This window comes from Rutilus rutilus, assembly GCF_951802725.1.
Source record: "Rutilus rutilus genome assembly, chromosome: 13".
Taxonomy (NCBI): Eukaryota; Metazoa; Chordata; class Actinopteri; order Cypriniformes; family Leuciscidae; genus Rutilus; species Rutilus rutilus.
This window is the reverse complement of record NC_140218.1, coordinates 19,978,491-19,997,130: the sequence shown is the minus strand read 5'-3', so window position 1 is coordinate 19,997,130 and position 18,640 is coordinate 19,978,491. Positions and strand designations below refer to the sequence as shown.

General features: G+C 42.2%; 1 protein-coding gene across 7 annotated transcripts in view; it reads left to right on the top strand.

Annotated features, from left to right (window-relative positions):
• Nucleotides 1-950: 950 nt before the first annotated feature.
• Nucleotides 951-18,640, top strand: part of fmnl3 (formin-like 3) — a 54,706-nt gene continuing 37,016 nt past the window's right edge. For 3 of the 7 annotated variants that reach the window (XM_084427648.1, XM_084427647.1, XM_084427646.1), the window contains exon 1: nucleotides 951-1,537. In XM_084427648.1, coding sequence (XP_084283774.1) covers nucleotides 1,424-1,537 — 114 coding nt within the window. In that variant the 5' untranslated portion in view covers nucleotides 951-1,423. The remainder of the gene's footprint in view (nucleotides 1,538-18,640) is intronic. The other 4 variants (XM_084427651.1, XM_084427649.1, XM_084427652.1 and 1 more) reach the window with 2 other exon arrangements.

The following is an 18,640-nucleotide window of genomic DNA, read 5'->3' as shown; positions in this document are numbered from 1 at the left end:
GCTTAAATTGTACCCAGCGTTACTCGTCGTAATTGCATTTTTACTACGAAGAATTCAATTTGAGAGCTATACAATTCAATTCTTACTAGTAGCAATTACAATTAGAGAGCTCTCTAATTCAATTATTACTAGTAAAAATTACAATTAGACCGCTCTCTAATTCAATTATTACTAGTAAGAATTACACTTACAAAGCTCTCTAATTCCATTCTTACTAGTAACAATTCCAATTAGAGAGCTCTACAAATAAATTTTTACTAGTCATATGTCTCCATTGACTTCCATTCATTTTTAATTATGGAGCTCTACAATTGAATTGTTACTAGTAAGAATGCAATTGCAGAGCTCTTTAATTCATTTACAGAGCTCTGCAATTATACATATCTTTAATTCGTTTTTTTACTAGTAAAAATTCAATTAGAGAGCTCTGTAATTGCATTCTTACTAGTAAGAATTGAAATTGAGAGCTCTCTAATTGTAATTCTTACTAGTAACAATTCAATTGTAGAGCTCTGTAATTAAAAATGAATGGAAGTCAATGGAGACATATGACTAGTAAAAATTCATTTGTAGAGCTCTCTAATTGGAATTGTTACTAGTAAGAATGGAATTAGAGAGCTTTGTAAGTGTAATTCTTACTAGTAATAATTGAATTAGAGAGCGCTCTAATTGTAATTGCTACTAGTAAGAATTTAATTGTAGAGCTCTCTAATTGAATTCTTACTAGTAAAAATGCAATTACGACGAGTAACGCTGGGTACAATTTAAGCTAAAACGGCTTGCCATATTGCTACCGCCAAATAGTCCAGAATGAAGTCATTAAAATGCCACAGCGGGGGCTACTGGGATTCCCAATTAGAAATGCTGTAGTTCCAGTTTCCGTGGGCAGGTGGCGACAGAGAGAACGGAAAACCCCAGCCATTCATCTACGCTAGCGATGTGCAGTTTGTATACTTGTAGTTAGAGGGTGGGATCAAGCGCATCTCGCATGTCGAAAGCTTTCATTGTGGACGCAGTGAGTTCTCAGATGAGCACTAATCGGGATCCCACAAAATAAACAAAAACTCTACAGCATAGACAAGAGAAGAGAGACAACAGAATAAAGAAGAATTAAGAGGACTGGCTGCTTGACATGGATTGTCCAGACATCTGCAATACAATTTTTAAGAGGACTGCAAAGTAATACTTTTGGGATTTTTATTCACTTACATGATTTACATGATCTCATCATTATTTAATATTAGTGCAAATTAGGAATCGGTTCTGAAAAGGAGCACTTTTTTCTTTTTAGTTTTTTAACAAAACAAAAGTGGAATGTGATCGCACGTATTGGATGTATATTGGATTTATAAAGGACGCCGGGAGGCAAAGACTGAATTAGACACAGAGCATCTGAATCCTGCATCACTTTATAAAAGTAAATATGGGGAATATTGAGAGCGTGGACGGGCAGTCTGAGATGAAGCATCATATCATGCCCTTGAAAGTTCCAATGCCTGACCCAACAGAGCTGGAAGAAAGATTTGCCATAGTTTTGGTGAGTATGCAACAGTTACGTGTAGTGTGTTTTTACGTTTAAAAAACATATTTCAAACTTTTTCTTAGGCATTTAAAATATTTATACTAAGTTTATTTTCACTTTATCTTAAAAGAATTGACACGTGTATTTACATTAAATCATAATGTTAGCGTTTCCTTCATTTAAAGTAACTATTATTGTTTTCATCCAGTGTTCCTATTGATATTGCTTGGCATCTCAAACTTTACAGTGATAATCACAACGCTTAGACGAGCTAAAGAGACGTGTTGACATTTCTCTGATATGTTCCGTATGTCAGCAGCTTTATGACTTTCTCAAATGTTTCACTGCCACCCCCATTTTGTTACTCGCACGCTTCTCCTCAGTCCTTTTGTCTCTGAAGCTTCATCACGAGCGCTGACAAATGATGTGATATTTCGCATGAGGGTGAAAGACACAGACACAAAAGTAACTTTACATCCCAAAAGTTTTCTTTGGTAAAATGGCATACAGGCAAAGAGTGTAATTTTTGTGAGGGATGTAATGTAATTAATCTCCTCAAAGAGCGCAGCATTTTCTGAATTCCCCCAAAACTCCTACGAGCGAGAGATGGTGAAAGATCCGCCTCCTCCTTCTCTCTCTCTCTCTCTCTATCCAGCGCCTGCTGTTCGTTTTGAGTAGATCTGTGTTGAACACACACTTACACACTCATCTGTCATTATGAATCTGACATTATGAGGCAATCAGGCGTGTTTATGTAATACAGTAACTGAATCAACATCATAGCATTTGTAAACATCGCCCACCCCTAATCTGTCATCATGTAGATTCTTTGTAGTTTTTTTTATTTAGACTTTGTTGTTAAACTGTTTATCTTTGTTTGCGTATTAATCAAAAAAAGATTAATAACTACTTCCTTACTTTTCCTTCTTAGTTGTTCTCTGAGGGTAAAAAGTCAGTCAGTCAGTCAGTCATAGATAGATAGATAGATATTTTTTAATTGATCAAAGAGTTGTAGTTAAGCAAAGTGACCTCATTCTCTCCATACTGGACTGATGATGGAAAGACTGACCATCCCAAGGTGGATCCGAGGTCAGTTTTAGAGCCTTGTCGGCAGTCTTTAAGTTCGGCCAGATTTCCTCTCACTGCTTTAACTCTGTGGGAAAGCATAACTTTTTGAGTCACATTTGTTTCAGTGCTGTTATCGAATGGCAGCATGTGCTATAGGCTCTGTCTGTCCCGCTCGAAAGATAAAGGAACATCAAAGTGTGTGTCTCATAGAGAGCGCTCCACTCAGGAAAACAGGCCTTCGGCTTCACGCTATGATACTGATTAGACTCGCACAGGTTGAGAGTGTTTCTTCCGTCATCGATTCAGTCTGAACAAAACCACATTCTTACATAGTAGTCACATGTGCATGTTTATATGTATTCAAAAGAAACAAATAGGAAAAATGTGATTCTGACAGCCACAACCTCTCTTTTATTGTGCATTTATAACTTTCCTGACAGCATACAGCTACAATCAGTGACGTAATCCTCATTCCCTCACTTCCGCCTTTGATTTCCTATGTGCAACTGCTTGTGATGCACATTTAGCTCAGTGTGAGGTAAGGTTGTATCTGCTCGTACCATCTTTCCTCCCTCAGACGCACGCTCTCAGACGGACAGCGCATAATGATGTCATAGTAGGCTGTGCCAGCACAGTAATATCCGTGCAGTGATGGCTTTAACAGGAGCTTAGCACACAGCAGGGCGGGCTGTGTGTGGAGATGGATCAGGGGATGAGATCCCTGCATGGGTTACATCAGACGACTTCATGCACCCCGCTAATAAAACGCTTGGTTCAGGCCTAACCGAGCGCATGTGCCGTATACATAGTTTTGCTCTTTTTTCTTTGTCTGGCTGATTCAGACTCTGCTTCATCTCAGCTCTCTGCGGCTGGAAACAGCTGCCTGACATTTTTCCCTCGTTTGCGAAAGGAAATTGCATTGTGGAGCTGGCTGAGGCTAGTTTCTCCAGCAGTGCCTAGAGAGTTTAGTGTGTTGGCTACTGGCTTTCTTGATGTTCTCAATCTAGACTATTGCATTGGTTTGCTTTGGTCACGCAGCCTTCAAGCTTCAGTCAGAAGATTATGGTTTTCTTTATTTAAATTAACAACATCTTGACTAAATATGTGTAACAGAGGCAAGCTAGTAAGAGCTGTGAGAGAAAACATCACTCCCCTAGCCTCAAGAGTCTTTAGCATCCTTGTTAGCTCGCCCGCCTCCCATGCTGGTTCGAATCCTCCTCGGAGCACCTTCACCTTGTTTGTTTGTTTTGCAAGCTTACGAAGTAGCCTAGGTGTGTTAAAGTCAACATATAGACCGTTCTCTCTCTTAATCCGATCCTGGTCTTATTGTGCATGATTCATCAGCACACATTATTCCAAATAGATGTTTGTCTTTATAATCTTCATCAAAATGTAGGCTCCACCTTTTTTGCCTGATATCACCATTCCCTCTTATTTTCAACACTTCTCCTCTAACCACCTGACTTCATTCTGGGAGCTTTTCGCAATCCAATCAATTCGCAATCTATAAAATAACGTCTCGTCCAATTTTTATCAAAAATCATCAGACTTTTTCATTCAGAAATACATTACATTACAGAAATAATATCACAGGCAACCAATGAAGACCATATAGGCTGGCATCGTGTGAATTTGTGACAAACCAACATAGATTTGTGCGTGAAAAATAAAACTTATTACTGACGACTTGTTTCAGGCAGTTCAGAATCGGTTCCTTCTTTTGGGAGACAATAACTCCATTTATTGTGCACTTTGATCTTCAAAACTTTGCAGACCTTTTACATTCACAAGCGGCTACATTAAAAAGGTAGCCTAATATCAGAAAAAGCATAATGGGGCACTTTAATGTGAATTTATCAGGTGTAACTCATTCTTTATCCTTAATTAGGTTTTTTGGCTATTTGTTGCTATTTACTACAGAACTTCTGCCTTTTTATCTAAACTGTGGCTGAAAGGTAAAAAAGTTACGTGTGAGGTTGTTTTTTGTTTTCATTTACTGACGTGTGATGTAAGCATGCAAGAGGATCAATGTAAACCTGAAATTTCCCACCAAAATCTGAACTGACAGCTCAAAAGAGACTGTCCAATAATGGATTTGTGTTCATTTTAACCTTGCAGCTTTAACAATGTAGGTGGAACCCTAAATCCATATGGAATATTCTATGGTAATGGAACACTCTTACACCTCACTCTCTATCTGAAACTGAAGTTGGGTTCTGGCTTCCTGACTAAACTTCTCCATATGGGCCTCTGTTTTGTTAAAGAGACAGGAGGTGTAATTTTTTTTTTCTGAGGTGCAGCCATGGAGCGGGAGATGTGTGTGTGATATCCTCTTTCAAAGTGCTCCCGCTCGACTGCACTGCGGCGGATTCCTGCGGTCTGCTCTCGGTTAAAGCCACGGGAGAACTTTAGAGAAGGAAAATTCCCTTTGAACTGGCTGTCTGCCACTATGCACCGTTGTAATGACTTTACCAACACTTTTAGCAGAATGCCATACTGTGGGGCTATTTCAAAGTCCTACTGGGTTTATTGTCTTGTTTGTCTACTATGAAATACACGCAGAGAGATTTGCCATCTTGGTTATTGTCGTAAACTTCTACTTTTCGCAATTCAAAGAGCTTTAGTTGTGCGAGTGTTTAAGTGCGAGCTTTGCCACACAGGAAGAAGCAACAGTGACCCTTCCAGCCCCATTGCTTGTCAGTGTGACCCTTGACACTGTGCTGTCCGTCATGTCACAGTATTTGATAGATGTCACTCAAGTAGAACTAATGGAGTCAAGCTGTGGCTCCTTTTTATGGGACATTAAACCTAAATCATTTTCATTAGTTTGGCCTGTGTTTCGGTTATCCGCTCTGTGTGTCCGGTCAGCCTGCTTTCGGGCCGAGTGGAGCGCTTCTAAAGAGCCTGCAGGTGGGGAGGAATCAGCCATTGTTTGTTTGTTATGCCGCAGACTCATGCTGTGGGAGTGTACATCTGTCTCTCGTATGGCCCCGTCGCAATGTCAGCGCTGGGATGTCTGAGGCTCCTCTCTGTGGGCATCCTTGTCCTACACGATAACACACGTATGCATTAAGTCTGACAGGTTTTTGTGTTGTGCCCTTTTTATGCTTCTTTAAATTTTCCTAATTTTGTTTTGGAGGTCTGCTGCAATAAGTTTGCATCCAAGGTCAGTACATTGCAGCTTCAACTCTTTTCTCTCAGTTAATGAAACAGTTCAATCAAGGATTCAGGCTCTCTAAATCTCTCTGAGAGCCTACTCTGCTCTGATTGGTCAGATGACTCAGTTGGTTGTGATTGGTCTACCACTTACAGCGCGTGTAGGAAATTAAACGCACAATACCTCTGAATTTCAGCTCTGGAGGCTTCCTTAGCAATTGCAGTTATATGATCAGTAACGATGGTGTCGGTTTTACTGTATTAGTTCGAGCCTCATCCTTTGGAAATGCATACAAAGTGGATTTGCTTTTGCAGCTCAGGAAACTGTCTCTCAGCTACAACTACAGTGTTTGAGGTCGGGCCAAAGTAGAAGTTGTTCGTGGGCAGCCAATAAAGACCAAATAGACTGGTATTATGCAAATTTATTACAAACCTACGTAGATTCATGCAGGAAATAAGACTGCAATTACTGACTGCACTTTGATTTTCGAAACATTGCAGACCTTTTACATTCACAAACAGCTACATGCAAAGTAATATCAGAAAAAGCATAATAGGGGCACTTTAAAGAATAGGGGCACTTTAGTTTCATTTAAAAAATGAAAATTCTGTCATCATTTACTCCCCCAAATGTTGTTCCAAACCCATAAGACTTTCGTTTCGAAACACAAATGAAGATATTTTTAATGAAAACTGAGAGCTTTCTGTCCCTCCATTGACAGTCTACGCAACTACCAATTTGATGCTTCAAAAAGTTCATAAATAGATTGTAAAACTAAACCACATGAATTGAATTGAAAAGAGACACCATCACTTTATGATTAACAGATTTAATTTAAGCTTTCATACATATTAGGGGCGTAACGATACACATATTCGTATTGAAGCGTTCGGTATGAGGCTTTTGGTTCGGTACGCATTACAAACCGAATGATTTGTTGGACCATTTTTCCTGCTGGTGCGACCCAAATTTTGTTAGCAGTCTCGCTGGCACGACCGACACAACGCTGCCCAACATCAAATGGCAAACGTAATGAAAGCGGAACGAAACTGCGCTACTCATTATTTTGTGCTGTTTATCAGTTTGGACCAATGCAGCGCGAGCCGATCTTGATCAAGCGACACTGTTAATACACAGCGCTACGAGATCCAGTAAAGAAAGCATTTTAATTCGCCAATGATTGAAGTAATAACATCGCTGTGAGATCTAGTGAGAAACATTCACATTTCTCCGTTATTAAAGGATCAAACAGCGCCCGACGTGGAAACCAGGAGAAACACTGTCATGAATAAAATAGTTATAGGCTTTAAGTCCACACATCAGCAACATTCACCATGGATTTACTGTAGTAACACTTACTGTAACTGTGGCAAAATGACCGATGGCGGAGTCAGGGAAGATGCAAGTTTTCTAGAAAGCCTCTTGTTTATTTTTCCTTTTATATTTTCAAAACGTGCAAATATTTACAGTGTCAGGATAGTCAAAAAAATGCAAAACAAAAACTGTTCATAAAGAAAATAAATAGGCATTAAGTTGCCAGGCTACGTCTCTCAAGACCCTGCACACTTTACCCACCAGCATTACTATGCCACAGTTCTTTCTCTCTGCTCAGCCCCTCTGCTACTGAGGCCATGGGGCCTAATACAGCCTTAAATTAGCTGTAGCCCCACCCACTAGATTGCCCCATTGGTAACAAAACAATTATCCATGTAATCACATGAAAATAATTGAATAATAAATCAAACAAACAAACAACACATAAACAAACATATACCAAACGTTTCTCCCCCACCAAAATCACATTTGTAGAGAAAAACCCATACAAGAAATAAACACAAAAACACCCCTGCAATATTGGTTTCTCCCACCCATCACCCACGAAACCCCTCTATTTCAACCCAGTGGCACATCCCCTCGGCTTCCCCACGCGAAACCAGGAAGTTGAACCGGAGATCGGGACGGTGGTGGGTTAAGTATGTACAGTGTTGTAATTACAAAGCTTTTAACTAAATAAATAAGAAGTTTGACAGCCAGTGTGTATATTTTCATTACTTGAAATCAAAAGACGTTAATACAGATGGGTGATAAAATGACAATGTATAGTTCGTGTAATATATGCCTGGGATCATGCACAAACATTTGCTATTTAAGAATGCCGGTAGGCCTTTCCCTGCAGCTTAAACAACATTGCATACTAGCTGGCAATTATGGCAAACTGTGGTAAATGACATTGTAAATAGTGCACCAGTAATAGAACAGCAAACGGCAATGAAAGCAATATGACACGGAGAATAGCGGCAAAACAGCTTGAATGTTAGTGCCGGCGTTTGGCTGCCTGCCCGCTTCATGAGCACGTCACGGCTCAGTTCGTGACATTTCCCCCCCCTTCTGGAGATGCCCCCTGTGGCATCCTAGACAGGAAGTCCGCTGTACAGTTCAATTTTCCAGCCCTGTACAAAACGTCAAAGTCAAATGGCTGAACTGCCAAGAACCACCGTGTGATCCTCGCATTAGAATCCCTCATTTGTCCCAGCCAAGACAATGCTCGGTGATCAGTCTCCAGGACAAATTTGCGCCCAAGCAAATAGTATCTGAAGGAGTCCAACGCCCACTTAATTGCTAGGCACTCTTTCTCCACCGTGGAGTAGTTACATTCCCTTGGCAGCAGCTTACGGCTAATGTAGGCCACCGGTTGGAGTTGTCCACTGTCCCCCTGCAACAGAACAGCCCCCAACCCTCTCTCCGAGGCATCGGTCTGCACCGTGAAAAGTTTCTCAAAGTCTGGGCTGAGGAGCACAGGCTCCTTGCACAAGGCACCCTTCAAGTCTTTAAAAGCTGCCTCACACTCCTCAGTCCAATCAACCTTATTTGGCTGACATTTGCGGGTCAGCTCAGTCAACACCACCGCTTTCTCCGAAAAGTTTGCAATAAAGCGTCGGTACCAACCCACCAGCCCTAAAAAGGAACGCACCTGTTTCTTGGTGGTTGGTCGCTCTGCAGCCATGATGGCCTCCACCTTCCCTACTTGCGGGCGGATGACACCTCGGCCTAGCACAAAGCCAAGGTAGGAAGTCTCTTCTTTAGCCAAGGCACATTTCTTTGGGTGGATGGTCAGGCCCGCCTCCTTCACCAAGGAGAGGACATGCTGTAGATGATGCAGATGTTCCACCCAGCTTGCACTATAGATGACGATGTCATCAAGGTAGGCGGCGGCAAAGCCCTCTGTCCCCCTGAGGACTCTATCCATAAGGCGCTGGAATGTGGCTGGCGCTCCATGCAACCCAAATGGAAGCACGGTAAACTGAAAATGACCAAACGGCGTTCTGAAGGCCGTCAGCTCCTTGCTCTCCTTTGACAAAGGCACCTGCCAGTAACCTTTGCAGAGGTCAAGGGTAGTCAGGAACTTAGCCTTACCCAAACGTTCCACCAAGTCATCAATCCTCGGCATGGGGTAAGGATCAAACTTGGCCTGGGTGTTGACTTTCCTGAAATCCAGGCAGAACCGAAGGCCACCGTCCTTTTTAGGAACCAAGATGATTGGGCTGCTCCACTCACTGAAGGAAGGCTCAATCGCCCCAAGCTGTAACATCATGTCCAGCTCCTCCTTCAGGACCGGTAGCAGGCGTTCTGGTACCCGGTAGGAAGATTGTCTCACTGGCTGCTCGTCCTTCAGCACAATCCGGTGCTCCACCACCGCTGTCCGTCCTGGTCGCTCCACAAAGAGGTCTTCAGGTAACAAGTGAGTGAGTTCACGCTGTCGAGCCTCTGACAGATGACTCAGATCCAGCTTGCTCTTCTCGTCACGGCCAGGCAAGTACTGCTCGCTGTACTCCTCCTCCTCCTCAACCGCCCGGATTAGCATTGCAGACACTGCTGGCTCCGGCCTGTCACTCCACTTCTTTAGCATATTAACGTGGAAGACCTGATGTTTCCTGCGCCGGTCTGGCATGTGGACCTCGTAGGTCACCTGTCCCATCTTCTTGGTCACAGAATAGGGCCCCTGCCATTTTGCAAGCAGCTTGTTGTCTGAGCTTGGCAACAACAGCAGGACCTTCTCACCAGGCTGGAAAGAGCGTGTACGGGCTGACCGATCATACCACGCCTTCTGCCGACCTTGCACCTTCCGTAAGTTCTCCTGAGCCATTGCCGTTGCCGCTACAAGTTTCTCCCTCATCTTCAGGACATAGGAGATGATGTCTGTCTTGCCTGAGGTCTCTCCTTCCCAGGTCTCCTTTAAAACATCCAATGGACCTCGAACCTGATGTGCATACAGAAGCTCGAAGGGAGAGAAACCTGTTGATGCCTGAGGAACCTCCCTGTATGCGAACAGCAGGTAAGGTAGCCACTGGTCCCAGTCCTTTCCAGTGTCATCCACAAACTTCCTGAGCATGTTCACCAGGGTCTGGTTGAACCTCTCAACTAGTCCATCTGTCTGTGGGTGATAAGGAGTGGTTCTGATTCTTTTTATCCCTAACAGATCATACACTTGCCGGAGGATTTTGCTCATAAAGTTGGGGCCCTGATCTGTTAGGACCTCACGGGGAATCCCTACCCGGGAGAACAGGTGCAACATGGCCGTAGCAACCTTCTTAGTAGTGACCTCTCTCATTGGAAACGCTTCTGGGTATCTGGTTGCATAGTCACATATAACCAAAATGAATCTGTTCCCTGACTTGCTCCTCTCCAGGGGTCCAACTATGTCTATTCCTATCCTTTGAAAGGGAGTGTCCACAACAGGTAAGGGGATTAAAGGGGCATGGGCAAGGCCTTTGCCTCCCGATAGCTGGCACTGGGGACAGGACTTACAAAAGCTCTTCACTTCTCCAAATAGCGCTGGCCAATAAAAACGCTTGCCTATTCTCTGCAGTGTTTTCATATAAGCTAAGTGTCCAGCCCACGGTATAGTGTGACCTAGCTCTAGCACCTCTTTTCTGAATTTGTGGGGCACCACTAGCTGAAGTCCTCCCTCACTCTGCCTATAAAGTAGGTTGTTCTGCAAAATGTACCCCTCCTTCCCAAGTGCAGGAACAAAACAAAACCCATCCTCTGCTTTCTTAAACAAGGGGCTCAGGGTGGGGTCTGCCCTCTGCTCTTTAGCCAGATCAACCTTAAAAGTTACGTCCTCCTCAGACAAACTAGGGACATCAACATCCGCCTCTGGCTGTGTGTGAGAAAGTTCTAAAATCTCTCCAACCCTTTGTCTGCGCCTCTCACACCTCTCTTCCCTAGTGTATGTGGGCGGTACTGGAATATCCTCTCCATAATAAGGCAATTTGGACAGGTCTTCCTGGTGTTGCTCCCTGGCCATAGCTCTAGTGACTACCCCACACCAAGCAACCTGGCTTACTAGCTCTGGCAGTACAGGAAGATCCTGCCCCAACAACACTGGATAGGGGAGTTTTGGGACTAGTCCTACTCTAAGTAGGAATGTCTGACCACACACTCTAACATACACATCCGCTGTGTTGTGCTCGCTTTGATCACCATGAACACAAAAGACAGTAAGCTTGTCATTAAAGTTCTTGAACTCCTGGGGAATTAGTTCAGCTTGCACCAACGACTGTGAACAGCCTGTGTCTAGGAGAGCTGTGACCAACTTGCCATTAAGCTCGATGTTAACAACAGGGTCCCTATTCTGCTGGGTCTTAAAGGGTGGGGTGGGATTGGGAACATAACACAGGTGGGTGTACTTAGACTTCCTGAGGGGGCAAGAGGGGCTCTTATGACCTTCCCTACCACAATTAAAACATGATACGCCTTGCAGCTTGCCACTATCTGGGGGAAGGGACAGGGCGTTTCCATTGTGACTAGGGGTAGCTTCAAAACCAACTCCTCTACCAGTACCCACAGACTTACCCCGGGCTTGTCTGTCTAGCATTCCAGCATAACGGTAGCTCCTGGGGCCTCTGTGTGCTGCCACAAAGTTCTCCACCAGTTTGGCAGCCTCAGCTGCAGTCGCTGGGTTGTGCTCCTTGACCCAGGTCTTCACCTCTGGATAGAGTACTCTGAGATACTGTTCCAGCACGATAAGTTCCATGAGATCCTCTTTGCTGCTCCGGTCATACTTGACCCAGTTGCAGAAGAGATCCTTCAGCCGGACGTAAAGCTCTTGTGGCGTCTCCTCCGGCCTGGTCTCCAAGGCTCTAAACTGCAGGCGGTAAGTCTCCGCGTTGATCTCATATTTTTTTAGCACGGCCTCCTTTAAAAGGTCATAGTCCAAAGTGCCCTCCGAATCCATAGCTACAAACGCACTCCGGGCCTTGCCAGTCAGGAGCGGAATGAGATGAATGGCCCAGTCCTCCTCTGGCCAGTCAAAGACTGTTGCGAGCCGCTCAAAGGTGGTTAGGTAGTGCTCGATGTTATCCGAGTCTTCCAGCTTAGCCATCTTTGGTTCATAGCCCCTAGGCCGACGGCTGGGGGTTGATGGGGGCTCAGGCGTAGGCTCCCGTAGGTCCGTTGGAAGCGGTATGGTCCTCCGTTCCCGAGTTACCTCCACATCCAGCTGTAGCTGAGTCACCTGATGGGTGAGGACTTGGAACTGATGAGCTTGCCTGGATGACTCCTTCTCCAGCCGCTCATCTCTGGCCCGTTGCACCTCCATAAAGGATTCGAACATCTTTGCCATCCGGTTGATAGCAGGATCAGCTGTGGCGGGATCTGGAGTGGGTTCCGTATGCTCAGTGTCGCCCCCTATCGCTCCATCTTCCTCCGCCTTCTTCTTCTCCCTTCTGGTGGACATCTTGGCTTGTTGTAAATCTTCACCTCCACCTGACTCCTTATCCCACTTCTGACACCAAATGTGGCAAAATGACCGATGGCGGAGTCAGGGAAGATGCAAGTTTTCTAGAAAGCCTCTTGTTTATTTTTCCTTTTATATTTTCAAAACGTGCAAATATTTACAGTGTCAGGATAGTCAAAAAAATGCAAAACAAAAACTGTTCATAAAGAAAATAAATAGGCATTAAGTTGCCAGGCTACGTCTCTCAAGACCCTGCACACTTTACCCACCAGCATTACTATGCCACAGTTCTTTCTCTCTGCTCAGCCCCTCTGCTACTGAGGCCATGGGGCCTAATACAGCCTTAAATTAGCTGTAGCCCCACCCACTAGATTGCCCCATTGGTAACAAAACAATTATCCATGTAATCACATGAAAATAATTGAATAATAAATCAAACAAACAAACAACACATAAACAAACATATACCAAACGTTTCTCCCCCACCAAAATCACATTTGTAGAGAAAAACCCATACAAGAAATAAACACAAAAACACCCCTGCAATATTGGTTTCTCCCACCCATCACCCACGAAACCCCTCTATTTCAACCCAGTGGCACATCCCCTCGGCTTCCCCACGCGAAACCAGGAAGTTGAACCGGAGATCGGGACGGTGGTGGGTTAAGTATGTACAGTGTTGTAATTACAAAGCTTTTAACTAAATAAATAAGAAGTTTGACAGCCAGTGTGTATATTTTCATTACTTGAAATCAAAAGACGTTAATACAGATGGGTGATAAAATGACAATGTATAGTTCGTGTAATATATGCCTGGGATCATGCACAAACATTTGCTATTTAAGAATGCCGGTAGGCCTTTCCCTGCAGCTTAAACAACATTGCATACTAGCTGGCAATTATGGCAAACTGTGGTAAATGACATTGTAAATAGTGCACCAGTAATAGAACAGCAAACGGCAATGAAAGCAATATGACACGGAGAATAGCGGCAAAACAGCTTGAATGTTAGTGCCGGCGTTTGGCTGCCTGCCCGCTTCATGAGCACGTCACGGCTCAGTTCGTGACAGTAACTATGTAAGTTTGGCAGGAATAGTACAATGCTTTCAAGTACACCGATTTTATTTCGACATTATGAATAAAATTGCTGCCCTCAAATGTTAATCTGAAATAAAATAAACCTATGTTTATAACTAGCCTACTACAATGTTAGGCTACTTATTTTTTTTTAAAGGAGATGTTTTTGTTTTATATGCTCCTAAGAAGTCAATTATAGCTCCATCATTGCTCAAAGTAAAAAAATGATCATACTTTATGATGTTAGTTTTAATTTAAAAAAAAATTAATAAAAAAAATCAAGGACATTTCTCTGCCATTTCTTTCTTTTTGCTGTATCGAAAACGTACCGAACAGTGACACCAGTGTATCGTATCGAACCGAACCGTGAATTTTGTGAACCGTTACACCCCTAATACATATACAAACATTCATCAATGCACACATCAGTTGTGGTAAATGGAAGCTCAAGCATGTTTGCTTGACGTGCGAGAACCAATGAGGTTCATTCTTGTGTTACGCAGCATGTTTGAGCTTCAGCAAGAACCAATGACGTTTGTTATTGCGCGTCAAGCAACTATGGTTGAGCTTTTGTTTATGTTTGCTGATCAATGTTTATGTGGTATTCATTAAAAGTATAATGAATATATATTTATTTTCTTTCCTGTTGAGCATAAATCGAACAAACTTTTTGCTTAAACAAGAAAAAAAATTGCTTGCACGCACGGTAAGAAAAATTCAATTAAATCAACTATAGGCTATAGTCTAAATGTCTTATGCAGTGTTTGTTGCCTGTCAAGTACATTTATCTTGTTTCAAAGATTTTGTTGTTGTTGATTTTTTACTCAAGTCATAAACACCAATTTAAAGATGTCATTTTTTGTAGTGTAACTGCCATGTACAATATATCGAACAATATATGCAAATATACTTGTGGATGGTTTATATTTGGCCATAGGTGTGTGTGTCAGGCTGTTCTCTTGCAGCTGTGTTGAGGGTCCACTCTGAGCAGTGGTTTCCTCTCCAGCACAATGGAGGCTCTGTGAGTGTGTGTTGTTTTAGAGAAAGGGCCTCTCCCCCCTGAGCCCTTTGTGCTCGTTTCTTTTACTCTAGAGCTCGCAGGAACTGCTGCAAGAGTTCTTACTTACAGATAAATACTATTTCTGCACATGTCTGTAAATAAATGTTGTTTCGGTTTTGTCAGTATCACAGAACTCGTTATAAGGAAACCTATATTTCCTCTTTTTTGACTCCTTTTCTCAGACTCGCGTTTAGAAAAGAGTACATCCGTTGTTCCGTGTATTTTAAGGTTGGCAGGACTGAGTGGGTGGTGACTCTGCACTATAGAACTCACCATTATTATTATCTCAGGGTGAATTTACTCATCACATCATTATGACGTGGGTCTGATGGCCTCCTCAGCTACAGATTTTCTTCAGGATTCTGCACAGCAAGTTCCACTTTTCCATGCTGGCAGCATTTTGAGCCACTTTGGTATTTTCATGGATAGATCTCCAACTGCTGTGTGTTAAATAATGTAACACTATCTATCTATCTATCTATCTGTGTGTATGTGTGATACTTGTTGACTCTTGTTGTAAGCATAAACCTCACTAAAATTAGTGACCCCCTCCCCCCCGATATATATCAGGTCAGTTGCCATAAAATATATGCTAACATACTGTATGTGTACAAGAGTGAGTGCAGTCGTGCATGTTTCGATGTCAAAGTGAAGCTGTCTCCTGTTATCCCATTCCTGTTGTACTCTCTGTGTATATCCGTTATGACCCTGTTCCTCTCCATCTCCTGTGTGGCCGACCGAAGACGCAAACAGGACATCCTCTTTTTAAGTCAGCCAGAGGCTCTGATTCACTATAAATTATATTTGCCAAATGTTTATCACTATAAGCTCAGTTCCTTCTTCATAACTCCAGATCTGATTCACATGGTTAGAATTAATTCTGCCCCTATTTAATAACTGAGATGTGTTTGATCATGACACCATTAAAGAGAGTCTGAATAATTAATGTGCCGCAGATCCTGTCAAGTAGAAAGAGAACGTCACATCTGGAATCCTCATCATGATCTTCAGCAGTTCCTGAAATCAAAGGAAATATTTCTAATTAACCACATCACTGAAAAGAATAGTTCTTAAATGAGGCTCAAGAAGACACTTTCACATAGCATGCTTAAAAGTGTAAATTTTTCTCAACATTTTTAGATAAGAATGGCCAGGTTGTCTTACAAGCTTCTGAACTTTTCTGTTTTAAAGGGAAATGTGTTTCTGTGTCTTTGACCTGACTTATGATTTGTGGCAGACATGAGGAGTTGCTAAAAGCCCCAGGGAATCTGTTGGTGGAGAAGAGCATAGTTCACTAGTTTGCAGTTTACAGCTGTAGACCGTTAATGTCCTCATCAACATTACAACGTCTGTGTTCACCAGTTAACGCTCGCTGTGTTGTTGAGAAATTTGAGAGGGAAATTTCGTATGCCGTGCTTTTTCAGTGTTCTCTAACAGTTCTGAACTGCTAGCTTTACTTTCAATGAGCAAGTTCATTCTCTTTTCACAGCTGATAATAGTGGTGTGTCCTGGGGCAGATAAACAAAGGCAACACAATCTGCAATGAAACCTGGTGAAATGGTCATTACAGAAAGGTTTTCGTGTGTAAATCATTTAAATTAATAATTATATATATTTTTATAATAATAATAATAATAATATATTACTATACACTTACCTAAAGGATTATTAGGAACACCTGTTCAATTTCTCATTAATGCAATTATCTAATCAACCAATCACATGGCAGTTGCTTCAATGCATTTAGGGGTGTGGTCCTGGTCAAGACAATCTCCTGAACTCCAAACTGAATGTCAGAATGGGAAAGAAAGGTGATTTAAGCAATTTTGAGCGTGGCATGGTTGTTGGTGCCACAATCTGTATTTCACAATCTGCTCAGTTACTGGGATTTTCACGCACAACCATTTCTAGGGTTTACAAAGAATGGTGTGAAAATGGAAAAACATCCAGTATGCGGGAGTCCTGTGGGCGAAAATGCCTTGTTGATGCTAGAGGTCAGAGGAGAATGGGCCGACTGATTCAAGCTGATAGAAGAGCAACTTTGACTGAAATAACCACTCGTTACAACCAAGGTATGCAGCAAAGCATTTGTGAAGCCACAACACGCACAACCTTGAGGCGGATGGGCTACAACAGCAGAAGACCCCACCGGGTACCACTCATCTCCACTACAAATAGGAAAAAGAGGCTACAATTTGCACGAGCTCACCAAAATTGGACAGTTGAAGACTGGAAAAATGTTGCCTGGTCTGATGAGTCTCGATTTCTGTTGAGACATTCAGATGGTAGAGTCAGAATTTGGCGTAAACAGAATGAGAACATGGATCCATCATGCCTTGTTACCACTGTGCAGGCTGGTGGTGGTGGTGTAATGGTGTGGGGGATGTTTTCTTGGCACACTTTAGGCCCCTTAGTGCCAATTGGGCATCGTTTAAATGCAACGGCCTACCTGAGCATTGTTTCTGACCATGTCCATTCCTTTATGACCACCATGTACCCATCCTCTGATGGCTACTTCCAGCAGGATAATGCACCATGTCACAAAGCTCGAATCATTTCAAATTGGTTTCTTGAACATGACAATGAGTTCACTGTACTAAAATGGCCCCCACAGTCACCAGATCTCAACCCAATAGAGCATCTTTGGGATGTGGTGGAACGGGAGCTTCGTGCCCTGGATGTGCATCCCACAAATCTCCATCAACTGCAAGATGCTATCCTATCAATATGGGCCAACATTTCTAAAGAATGCTTTCAGCACCTTGTTGAATCAATGCCACGTAGAATTAAGACAGTTCTGAAGGCGAAAGGGGGTTAAACACAGTATTAGTATGGTGTTCCTAAAAATCCTTTAGGTGAGTGTATATTGTTATTATCATTTTAATTTATTTTAATTGTATTATATATTTTTATTTTAAATTAATATTATTATTAATTTTATTCTATTTTTTATTTGAATATTTTATTGTAGCCTTAGCCTATTATTATTATTATTTTACGTATTTTTATTATATATCTACTTCAAATTATCATTTATTATTATGTATTTAAATTAAATGTTTTTTATTTTGATTTATTATATTTGATTTATTATATTCAACTTTAAGCCCAAACTATACTTCGGTTTTTATGCTTATGCAAGAGTCCGTGTTCAGTGCGCGTGACGCAAATTTCGTCACAAGAATAGTTTGCATGCAGCGTGATATTTGTAACAGCTTGTACTTTGTACACGCAGGTCCCACATGCGCATTGAATTTGTTTTGCACTAACCAGTTTGTTCCACAAGCCATTTTTTCACAGTAGAAAACAGAACAAAAGAGACAGAAAATAAAAAAAACAAAATATCGGAGACTGCAACAACAACAGAAGCCTAAAAAGTGATTGTGTGAGGGGGTTATGAGATAGCCGAAACTTTAGTTTAAAGCTACACTATGGATTTTTTTTTCGCCGCTAGGGGTCGCTAACCTCTTAAAATAACAAAGGCGTAGGTTGATGACGCATAAGCGGAATTATGGAACTTGCCGTCATGCCGAAGGATCTAATAATGTTTATGGATGAGTGAATACATTGATGTTTTTAACATGACTGTGGTATGAAGCAGGTCGTGATTGCTAATGAGAGACAGATATCAGCGCCACACGCGAGTCCCACGGATATAAAGGAATAAGGACATTTCATTCACCGAACTACCCACAAGTGCTGAATTAATACTCACACAGGTCATTTTATTAGACGAATGAAACTTGTGAGGTAACGCAGCACTGTTTCACTTGTTCTACACTATCACACTAAACTGCATTTGAGTGTGTTGAAAGTTATAATGTTATATGTGTTAGTTTGTCTGTATGAGACTAGCAGTAAGCTAGATCAACATTAGAATAACATACTGATCACATTCTAACATTTCATCATGTTGAGCTGTATAACATTGATTAGTTTTATGTACACTTGCTCACCTCTACATTTGCGCGTCACTGTCAAGTCGAAGTTTGTCACGGACATGGAGCTCTCGGCATC